At 36.7% G+C, this 12,701-nt stretch overlaps 1 protein-coding gene across 1 annotated transcript in view; it reads left to right on the forward strand.

Moving 5' to 3' along the window:
- Positions 1–292: 292 nt before the first annotated feature.
- The window catches only part of LOC111778764 (paramyosin-like), a 31,819-nt gene continuing 19,410 nt past the window's right edge, over positions 293–12,701 (forward strand). Inside the window, exon 1 of the mRNA XM_023658739.1 lies at positions 293–457. Within this exon, the coding sequence (XP_023514507.1) occupies positions 293–457 (165 nt within the window). The remainder of the gene's footprint in view (positions 458–12,701) is intronic.

Consider the following 12,701-nt stretch of genomic DNA (forward strand, 5'->3'; position numbering starts at 1 on the left):
ATTGGAAGGCGTTGAAGCGAGTCCTACGATACGTCTAAGAAACATTATCACTTGGTTATTCTACTCAAGAACAGAAGATTACAAGTTAGTTGGTTACTCTGACAGTGATTGGTGCGGAGACATAGACGATCGGAAAAGTACATCAGACTATGTATTCTTCACGGGCAACACAACTTTTACTTGGCTTTCAAAAAATCAACCGATCGTGACACTCTCGACGTGTGAAGTTGAGTATGTAGCAGCATCTTGGTGTGTGTGCCACGCAATATGACTTAGAAATTTTTTGAGTGAGATGGAGCTAAAGCAACGAGGTGCAACCGTAAGACAAGTTGACAACAAATCAGTAATTGAGTTGGCCAAGAACCCAGTGAACCATGAAAGAAGCAAACACATTTACGTTCGATTTCATTTTATCCGAGATAACATGAATGAAGGAAACGTGGAATTGCTACATGTGGCAAGTCAGGATCAAGTTGCGGACATCTTTACAAAACCACTACTGAAAGTACTTCTCGACAAATACAAGAAGATGATTGGTATGACAGATGGTAGGAACATTTAAGTTTATGGGGGAGTTTTGTTGGAAATAAACTTAAACTAGGGAGAAAAAAAAAAGTGTTGTATTTTAGGAGAGGAGGGGTTTATGGGTGAGAAATCGTGAAAAGAAAACGTGGGATAGTTATGGTCATTTTTAGCTTATGAAAATTTATAAATAGGCTTTACCTCTCGTTGTAATATCAGAGCAAAGAGCAAAGAGAGCACAGAGCAATAGAAAAAGGCTTTTGAGAATTTCTTATTCTCCTTGTCTCTCCACTATCGGGGCACCCTCTTCAAAGTTTTGTGAGAGTTATCTAAATGAGTTAGTTTCAGAGCGAGCATCTATTTTCTACCATTTGGTATCAGAGCGGCTTTTAATTTCAACAAATTGGTATCAGAGCAAATTTATTTTCTACACAAGTAAGAGACTCTTGTTTGGCAAGGGTACTTAATGAAATGGAGACAGAACTAGCTGACAGGTACTCCAAGTCATCTGATGGCGGGTTGTTGTATCAAGGTCGTTTGTGTGTACCAGCAATAGAGGAATTGAGAAATGAAATACTAAAGGAGGCGCATAACTCCCCATTCGTCATGCACCCTGGCAGTACAAAAATGTATCAAAACATTAGACCACACTTCTAATGGTGTGGTATGAAGAAGGATATCGCGGAATTCGTCAATAGATGCTTGGTTTGCCAACAAGTCAAGGTAACCAGACAGAGACCAGAGACCAGCGGGGTTACTACAGCACCTCAGCATACCCTAACAAAGTGTTTGTTAATCATTTAAGTTCTTAAATATAGGGAAACATTTAATATAAAAATGAGTACACGAATAAAATATTAAAGTTGCTATTGAAGAAAAAAATATTCACGTCTACCTCAATATCAAAATCTAGATTTTATAGAAAAATGTCAAGCACAAAAATGAAATAAATTTGAAATTAATAAACCATTCTGAAAATGAAACACAAACAAACTCGGTTACGGCNAAAAAAAAAAAAAAAAAAAAAAAAAAAAAAAAAAAAAAAAAAAAAAAAAAAAAAACTCGATCGACGAAAAATACGTGTTCGCGTCTCACTACACCACGTTTCACGCCTGCAACCAGAAACTTCTTCGGCTTACGCGGCTCAATTGGCTAGGCACGACTTCACATTTCAGAATCCAGCTCCTCGGCTCGCTATGGTGTATTTTGCCAAATTTTTGCCGTTTCGACTATCCTAAAGTTGAAATGGACCTTGTTTAAGGATATTAAGGTCAACATAAGGTTCAATTTCTCAATTTATGTTAAACCAAGTTAAGAAATTGTAGCTACCAATGAAACGAGATGAACGTTCTAATAAAAAAGGACAACCGATAATACTAGGAGAAATTTCAAGGAATGAAAAACAAACATACTCGAATTTAGGAAGAATGACGGCTAAGGCCAACCAAGTAAGTGGTCTTACTATCGGATAGGTTGGACAACTTGTTTAATGTATGACGAGATATGCCTAGTGGCCCTTTCACGTGCATTTATTCTTTATATTTATGATGTTGTGACTATAATGTATGATGATGTACCATGAATGATGTGATGATGCTATAAAATGTTATATGATACGTAAGAAGACATGGTAAGTTTATGATATGACATAAGTTTGACATGATGAGACATATGATATGATATGATTGACAAGCAATTTGATAATTTTCATAATGCACAACCCCGATATACACATGAAAAGTTATGATAGAATGATATAATATAAATTAAAATGCTAGAGGGGTTGTTATACAATATAATGAAAGGAAAAATGTTGGGAGTGCATGTATCATTGTGTGTTCATGCATCAAGGAATACCCTCTCATCTTTTACAATGGTACGAACGTGTACACTACAAAGCAAGAAAATGATAATTATATTTGTTATAATGCTACGAAGGTCGCTATTCCTAATGGGTGTCTAACATCAACAGCTCCCAGATATTGCTCGCCTGACAAGAAAGGGGCCCAAGAGGTGTGCGAGCCGACTGGTGGGTCCATACTCGTACGTGTACACCGTATGTAGAACAACAAATAAACATTAAATTAACCCTCTTTGGATAGCTGCCTAAGAAATATAGACTGTTATGATAGTTCTCACTCATGATTGTATGTTCTTGCATTTAACTCCAGTAGTGGGGCCACTTAATAAGTATTTATCAAAATACTCAAGTCATTTGCTAATCTTATTTTTTCAGGTAAAGGCACGCTCCGCTATAGGTTGACGGTGGCATCGCAACCCAAGAGACCATGATACATGCATAGGGGAGTTTACAAAATTTTAATTTCGTAGACTATACGTTAATATAGGTTAGTATGCATTTAATTTTGTAGCATATAGGTTAGTGTAGGGACNTTCTTTATATTTATGATGTTGTGACTATAATGTATGATGATGTACCATGAATGATGTGATGATGCTATAAAATGTTATATGATACGTAAGAAGACATGGTAAGTTTATGATATGACATAAGTTTGACATGATGAGACATATGATATGATATGATTGACAAGCAATTTGATAATTTTCATAATGCACAACCCCGATATACACATGAAAAGTTATGATAGAATGATATAATATAAATTAAAATGCTAGAGGGGTTGTTATACAATATAATGAAAGGAAAAATGTTGGGAGTGCATGTATCATTGTGTGTTCATGCATCAAGGAATACCCTCTCATCTTTTACAATGGTACGAACGTGTACACTACAAAGCAAGAAAATGATAATTATATTTGTTATAATGCTACGAAGGTCGCTATTCCTAATGGGTGTCTAACATCAACAGCTCCCAGATATTGCTCGCCTGACAAGAAAGGGGCCCAAGAGGTGTGCGAGCCGACTGGTGGGTCCATACTCGTACGTGTACACCGTATGTAGAACAACAAATAAACATTAAATTAACCCTCTTTGGATAGCTGCCTAAGAAATATAGACTGTTATGATAGTTCTCACTCATGATTGTATGTTCTTGCATTTAACTCCAGTAGTGGGGCCACTTAATAAGTATTTATCAAAATACTCAAGTCATTTGCTAATCTTATTTTTTCAGGTAAAGGCACGCTCCGCTATAGGTTGACGGTGGCATCGCAACCCAAGAGACCATGATACATGCATAGGGGAGTTTACAAAATTTTAATTTCGTAGACTATACGTTAATATAGGTTAGTATGCATTTAATTTTGTAGCATATAGGTTAGTGTAGGGACGTTTTACTTTATGTTATTTCAATTTTTGGTATTTTATTTTAAAGACCTAGAAATCATGTAAGTCCGCGACTAGTTTTATGATAAAGTTTTTAATGAAGTATTTTTCCATAAAATGTTTCTAATATGTATACAGTAGTGACTTTAGGTTAAATAGAAATCTAGGGTCGTTACATATTATAAGCACATAAAAAACTGAATGCTATAAATTGACGGTATGCAATTTGGTTGTTTACTTTTGCATCATCTTTTAATTTCGTTTGTTTATCCATCCAATCACCTTCAAAAGTGACCATTCTTAATTATAAGGAAGAGAACATCTAACTGTCTATTGCAAGTCGAAGGCCAATGATTTAGATAAATAAGGGTGTTGCATGACTCAAATTTTGAAAGGCACCATCTTTTTATATATNTATATATATATATATATATATATATATATATATATATATATATATAAATTTATGTAATTGATAGTTTTTTTAAGTAAAAAAAAGCTCAATCATTGAAAGTATATTATACAACTTGAAAAAAGAAGTCATTATTGATATTCAACTTCTATAGCGATCTATAAAAAAATATTTATAGTTTGAATGTTTAATGAGAAGTTCAATACTTTAAGTTCAAAAGTCATTATTACAACTTCCTATAGCCTTTATTATTTTTAATTTGTTTTCAAAAATAAATAAATAGAAAATTCAAATTTTTTACCTCTTAATTCAAGACTTTTTAACTTAATTTGTGCCCATAGGACATAAATTTCTAATAAGTGACCCCACAATTGAAGTTAGATGCAAACGCATACAATTATGTGTACGACCTACCGTATCAGTCTAAATTCTTTAGGCGGCTATACTAAATGAGTTAATTGGATGTGTATTTACTATTCTACACATGGCCCACACGTGTGAGTATGAACCCATCAGTCGGTTCGCACACCTCCTAGGCCCCTTTCATGGTCGGGCGAGCATTCTTTGGAGTTGTTGATGTTGGAGACCCTTTAGGCATAGCGATCGTCGTAGCACTATGATAAACATAATGATCATTTTTTCGCCTCCTAGTGTCGCGTCCATACAATCGTAAAAGTGGGGTATTCCGTGATGCATGAACACCCAATCTTGCATGAGGTCCCAACATTTTTGTTCATTATCATGTAATACAACCCCTTCCATTTTTCATTCAAATCATATCATTTTTATCATAGCTTTCCTTACATAAATTGGGGTTGTGCATTATGTCGACAAATTATTGTCGTATATCATTCATATCATGCATCGTGTTTTATCATATCATCAACATATCATGTACTATATCGCCAAACGTGTTATACCATAACATTTTTCATATCATCAGTACATCATCATATCATGTGTCATAACATTCACGTATCATCTCATAGTCACGTTGTATCACGAACATATCATGTTCTTATCATCTCATAAACATACCATAGTCATATTGTTTTGTAAACACAAAGCAACCATATTGTTACATAAACATAACCTAGTCATATTCTTTCATAAACATATCATTGTCATATCATATCATAAACGTATCATGGTCATATCATTTCATAAACATATTCTTATCATATCGTTTCACANGAATTTCAAAAAATGTTGACCGTGACTCGGATTTTTTAGCATGTACTTCAAACGTCCCAGATTAGGATTTATGAATTAGGGTTCGATTTTCTGCACTCTTCTATTGTTTCTTGCACACCGTTTCTTAGAAATTAATTCTATAGTAATTCATTGTCCCTGATCATTACACACGGAATTTCAAAAAATGTTTCCTAGTCTTATCGTTTCATAAACATATTCTAGCTATATCATTACATAAACATATCCTTGTCGTGTCGTTTTCTAAATGTATCCTAGCCATATCATTTAATAAACATATCCCAGTCATATCATATCATAAAGATATCTTAGTCATATCATTTCATACACACACCATAATCACATCGTTCCGTAATTATTTCTCACATATCAAGCGTATATCACGTGTAGATCCACGAGGCACGTGTCATCATACAACCATCAACTTTTAACCAAACCGATAGTAAGGTCTCTTACTTGGTTTGCGTTAGCAGACTTTCTCCTTACACTCGAGTAAAATTGGATTCTTTTTATGGAAGTTGCTGTAAGTATAATCGGAAGTTGTTTCCTATTTGAACGTCCATCTTATTTTCATTAATAACTCACATTTCTAGCCCAAATAAACTTAACTTTGAAATAAGATGATATACCGATCTTAATTGCCTTAATTAAGGTTTAATTCAGCTATGGGAGGGTGAAAAAGGTAGAAATAAGTAGCTATGGGATGGTAAAAAATGTAGAAATAAGTATCAAAATGTCTATCTTAATTGCCTTAATTGTCGAATGGTAGAGTTTTGAGTAGAGAAGCTACACCAAGTCGAGCAGAGCTGCGTTGAGTCGACGGAGCTAAAGGAGTCAACATCTACATGGGCGACATAGATACAAAACATTTTAAAATAAAAGGGTTGAAGGACGACGGGTGAGGTTTGTCTATGGCATCTGCTCCAGAGTCCGCTCCTGACCTTGACCAGCTTCTTATTACCCGAAAAAAAATGGAGAATACGAAATGAGTACAAAGACTCGCTCTTAATCGTGTCCTTGATATGCTAGGGTACCACACTCTTTCTTTTCTTGTTATTGTTCTTGTTCTTGTCATAAGTTTTTTGTTCTGTTTTCTTAATTCGTTCTCCAAGACACTCCCCTTAGGATTTACGGTACTAGACATAAACTTCCCAAGAAGAGATGTTTGGGGATGGTAGCTCGAGGAGACGTTTAAAGTCGTTCCCAAGAAGGCGAATAACTCAGTTTAGAATGTGCCGATGAATTTACCATCCCTATCGCTGATGATGCTTGATGGAATGCCCCATAACTTCACAATGTTTTTGAAAGATAGTTGGACTGTTAGTTCGGCCGAGCATATTTTAGAGGTGGAAATGAACATTGCGTACTTCGAGAATCAGTCTATGATAACCAAGATGGCTTCATACTCACCGACTTTTGGGAGGTGTGTTATCGTGTCTTCCCAGCTTTGGCTAGTTCAACAACGGCTTTCGTCGACGGGTCATGAAGTAAATGTTCTTTTATGATGTCACGCATCGATCCATCGATCTTACTTGAGTGAATATGCGCTAACATGTATAGGGCTGCATGATCACCCTTCTGACTCAGTGCGTCGGTTGCTTGGTTGCTCTTTCCTATTTTGTGTTCAAATTTGAAGTTGAATTCGGCTAACGAGTCTTGCCATCGAGCTTGTTTTGTCGTTAACTTCGGTTGATCAAAGAAACAGCAAATCGCACTGTTGTCCGTCTTCACCACGAAGTGTGATCCCCAGAAGTACTGTCTCAAGACTCGTAGGCAATGTACAATAGCTAGCATTTTTTTTTCAGAGATAGTGTATCTTCTTTCTGCATCATTGAGCTTTCGACTTTCATAAGCGATGGGGTGACCTTCTTGGATAAGGACACCGCATAGGGTAAAGTTGGAAGCATCCGTCTTTACTTCAAATGGCTTATAAACATCCACAAATCTGAGGACATGACCCCTCGTCATGGTTGTCATCAGATCTTCGAAGGCCATTTGACATTTGTTTGACCACGACCAAGGGTGGTCTTTCTTTAAAAGTTCTGTTAAAGGGGTGGCTCGTCGCGAAAACCCTTCGACGAACAGCCTATAATAGTTTGCCAATCCTGGGAAGGATCGTACATCAGATACTAAAGTAAGAGTTTTTCACTCTTGGATAACTTTTATCTTGTCGCTATACATACTAATCTGCCCACAACTGATGACATGTCCAAGGAAGTTAATGCATGTTTGTGCGAAGACACATTTTTCTTTCTTGACATACAAATGATTCTACCGCAGCTTGTAAAATACTAGCTTTAGATGCATCTTGTACTCTTCTAGGGTTGCGTTGTATACCACTATGTCGTTGAGGTATACTACGATGAATTGATCCAAGTATTCGTGGAAAACCTGGTTCATTAATGTGCAAAACGTAGTTGGGGTGTTTGTCAGACCAAATGACATTACTAGGAATTCGAAAGCCCCGTATCTTGTTACACACGTCGTCTTGGGCTCATCTCCTTCGGCGATACGTAATTGGTAGTACCCTGATCGTAAGTCCAGCTTCGTGAAGTATTTGGCCCCGTGAAGCTAGGCAAACAAGTTAGATATTATCGGTAGTGGGTATTTGTTGCGTACAGTCACCCTGTTTAAGGCTCTATAGTCTATGCACAAACGTAACGTCCCATGGAATGACATAAAGGATTTGGTTTGTCATGGGCGTGCGGCCATGGGCAATATGCCCTGGACAAGCATGATCGTGACATCCTACCATGTTATAGGTACCCTAAGATATGAAAGATGTCATGTTCATGTTTGCATCGATCATGTGACCTTTTTGGTCTTTCATGTGGAGTAATCTGGGGCCATGATGGAACAAAAAAAGAGTAAAATTACCTTAGCTACGAATCAAGAACCTAGACTGCCTGCGGGAACCTCCTAACACCTCCCACGATACGGAATGCTCGTGTTAGACTTCACTACTTGGCATGTATGAAACCTTGAGCGTAGGTATTCAGACTATGCCTCTAGGAAAGTATGAAGTCTTAGGCACAGGTATTCAGGTTGTATCCCAGGTGATAAGAATCACGGTGTTCCAAATACTCCAACTGGACCTATTACACGATCCAAGGCCAAGAAGATTCAACAAGCATTCATGTGTTACAAGATGATTCGATTGAAAAAGGACCATTTTGAGCTTCAGGAGTGAATATTTGCATGGTTGAAGTAGCGGATGAAGTTGCAAGTATCATTTCATGAGTTGTTAGAAAACTCTTTATTATTTTTCTTAATTTCATAAACTTTGTAATGGTCAAATTGACTTCGTCTTTTATGGAGATGTAAGAGGATCGGGATTAAATCTCGGCCACTAACTTCTTTTGTAAGGAGACTATAAATACCCACAAATTATTATGTAAAAATTAGATTTGTGATCAACGAAATTGATCTCTCAAGTTGAGATGTTCCCCCTTAGAAATCCGAGCATCAGTTTTTCTATTTCTGAGTTTCATGCAATTCTTGTGGTAGATTGCATCTGAGCCATTCAATCAAGCCTTGATCAAGTTCGATTGTTGAGTGACTCAATTTAGAACAAGGTTCCAAATCTTGCTTCTAGATCTTTGATCGTAAGAGGTAATCTAATTCGAGCCTTATCTCTTGGTTATCCGAATTTTGTATAAGGAGGTGTTAATTTCTTTGACTCAGGGTTCTTGCTTCAACAAAAGCTTGGATCATTGGGATGAGGATTAGGGTTGCCTCATCAATAGGGTAAGCACAGGATGCAAGATTAGACTACATTGCTTAGAAGATAAAAAAAACCTTGAATGTAGGTTTTCATACAATGCCGCTTTGAATGCATAAAACCTTTGGAATAGGTTTTCAAACCGTATCACAGGGCAAACCCTAGATGCGGGTTCAGACTATGTCGCTTGGAATGCATGAAACCTTGGACGTAGGTTAAGATTGTGTCATTTGAAATGTATGAAGTCGTGTACATTGGGGGAGTGTCTTGGAGAACGAACCAAGAATAGAACAAGAACCTCGAAAGTAACCAAGAATAAGACATAGACTAAGGACAAGAACCAAGAACTGAAAACTATAGTACTAAAGCCATTAGGTTAGAACTAAGGTTTCAGGATCCAAGGATTAAGGTCCTCGGGATAGATCATAATAAGTACCCACAAGTCAAGAATAGAACAAAAGGGCCTGAGTAACTACAACAAGAAAAAGAAAAGTAAGAGTGTGGTGCTCTAGCATATTAAGTACACAATTAAGAGCATAGAAGTAGGCTACTTACTGAGTCTTTGTACTCACTCCATGTCTTCCATATTTTCCAAGTAAACAAGGAGCTGGTCGAGGTTGGGAGCGGACTCTATAGTAGGTGTCATAGACAAGCCTCACCCGTCGTCCTCTACATCCTTTTGTTTTAAATGTTTTGGTGTTCGTTCCTTATTTTGTACGTTAACTATTATGTTGTGTTTTAAATGTGATATGTAAAAACACTATTTTGTTATAATATAAATATAAAGTATATTATGTTTTAAATTTTATTTGTTTTTATTATGTTTTAAATTTTATTTATTTTACTTCGCAAAAATTTTGTCCATCTTTTAGAGATATCTAGTCACATCCTTACAGCCCCACAATTAGCTCCTTGCTAGTAAATATTGCCTGTTATGTATTTTCGTCAGCCTCACAATAAGCTCAACACTAGCAGATATTGCTCGTTACGTATGGCCATGGGCCTCACAGTAAGCTCACTACTAGCAAATATTAGACGTTAAGTATCACCGTCAGCTTCCCGCTAAGCTCATCGCTAGTGCATATTACCCGGTACGAATCACCATAACCTGACGGTAAGCTCAATGCTAGCATATATTGCTTGTTACTTATTGTCGTCAGCCTCAAAATAATCTCCTTGTTAGAATATTTTGCTGGTTACCCATTGCCATCAACCTCATAATAAGCTCAACCATACTAGATATTACGTGTTATGTATTGTCATTAGCACACAATAAGCTACTTGCTAATAGATATTGCCAATTACACATTGCCATCAGCCTCACAATAAGCTCATCGGTAGCAGATATTGCTCGTTATGTATCACCGTCAACCTCATGATAAGCTCACCGCTAGCAGTTATTGTTCGTTACATATCTTTGTCAGCTTCACAGTAAGCTCACCGCTAACAGATATTGACCGTTACATATCGTCGTCAACCTCACAGTTAGCTCATCGCTTGCAAATATTGCATGTTACGTATTGCCTTTAGCGATAAGACAATCGCTAGCAGATATTACCCGTTAGGTATCGTCCTAAACCTTACGTAAGCCCACCGCTTGCCGATATTTCTCATTACGTATCATCATTAGTCTCACGATAAGTGCACCCTTCGCAGATACCTGTTATGTATCGCTATCAGCCTGATGGTAATCCCACCGCTAACAAATATTGCGCATTGTGTATCACTATTAGCCTCAAGGTAAGCCCATTGCTAGCATATATTGCTCGTTATATATCACCATTCATGGTAAGCCCACCGCTAGCAGAAATTACCCGTTACGTATCATTGTCAGCCTCAGAATAAGCTTACCATTAGTAGATATTGACCGTTACGTATCGTTGTAAACCTCAAAATAAGCTCCTTGCTACCAGATATTTCCCTTTATGTATTGTCGTAAGCCTCACAAAAAACTCACTGCTAGCAAATATTGCCCCTTACGTATTTCCATCAAACTCACGATAAGATCAAAAGGGCCTAAGGGTAAGCTCATCGCTAATAATATGATTTTTGGGTTTTTAATTGTGATTTTCCTTCAAATTCAAGAGGTTTTCTTGTAAATAAGTTAGTATGTTGATATTGGAGGAATTTTGCACAAGTTTTATGAAGTTAGAGTTTTTTTGGATCGAAAAGTTGAATTCCGATGAACATCAAAAAACTGAATTTTTTTTGTAAGTTTTAGTTTTTGACGATGTTTGAACTCGATTATTTATTCTTGTTGTGATTGACTAAAAATTATAAGAAAAATATTTTAGTAGAGATGGATTAAGAGTCTACCACTATTGTGAGGAAACTAAGTGAAATGAAGTTGTGTAGGCAAAGTTATGAAAATTCAAAGAAAATAGAAAATAATTGAAAACTTGTTTGAAAATCTAGGAATTTTGACGAAGGAGGCGAATGCGTAGGTGATAGAATGTGAAAGAGAGACTTTAGGAATTTTGTAGCTTCTAACTCATGAAAAAGCTAATTCGGGATCGCATGCGTCATCTTTTAAGTCACCACGCAAATTTTAGGAAGAAATACTTGTAGGAATCGTTTTGTAATTGCATGCATGCTAGTTTATTTAACTTAAACAGATAATTTTTCTATGATATGAAATTAGGTAATATTTGTTATCATAAATATGCATGCATAATGTGATAAATTTTAATAGTCATATGTTGGATGCCATCATACTTTATTTCTGCGGTAATTTTTTGAATTATATGCTGAAATGAGGATGAAAATTTTTGATATGCGCTCTGGATGATTAGTGAATGTTATCGCCCGGTTGAGCATGTGTGTTTATTTTTCATAGAATGATGTATGATGATTCTAGGTAAAAATTATGTGCATACCATGTTAATTTCAATGGATTAGATATTATGTTAAGACTAGGGTATTATGGTTGTAGATAGTTAGTTTTAGACATAACCTTCGCCTAGAAGCCTAACAGACCACCACGACTTACAAACCACCTTAAGAGTTGCCCTTTGGATGCAAGTTGTGTCAACGGTGTCAATAGTTCCGTGGGGATTAGGGATTTCTTATCAAAACCCAAGTGTTCCCAGTCATTTCACATGGAAAATGAGAGACCCACATCGAACAAGCCATTAGCTGGATGGGATAAGGGAGGGGTTGGACACCCCAATGAGGGTGACTTTATGGATTTGGNTTTATGAACCTAGGAGGTTTCAGCTCACCCCCTAGGTAAGACACCATATAGTCTCATATAAGACATGCACAAAGTAGTGCCTCATAGAGGGTCGTCAGTCATTCACAACTCAACATAAGAAACTCTCAATGTTTAAAAGGAAAGGATAGAGACATGAGGATGCAGACATGAATAGTCCCAAGGGAATCAGACTAGAACTAGACGTCTCAGAGCCAAGGAGAAAAAACCTATTATGTATTACGTATCGCCGACAGCGATAAGAACACTGTTGCAGATATTGCTCATTACAAATCACCGTCAACGGTAAGCCCACCGCTAGCAGATATTGCTCGTTACATATCGCAATCAGCATCACTATAAGCCCAACGCTAGCAGATATTGCCGGCTACAT

This window comes from Cucurbita pepo, chromosome LG17 (assembly GCF_002806865.2).
Source record: "Cucurbita pepo subsp. pepo cultivar mu-cu-16 chromosome LG17, ASM280686v2, whole genome shotgun sequence".
Classification (NCBI taxonomy): Eukaryota; Viridiplantae; Streptophyta; class Magnoliopsida; order Cucurbitales; family Cucurbitaceae; genus Cucurbita; species Cucurbita pepo.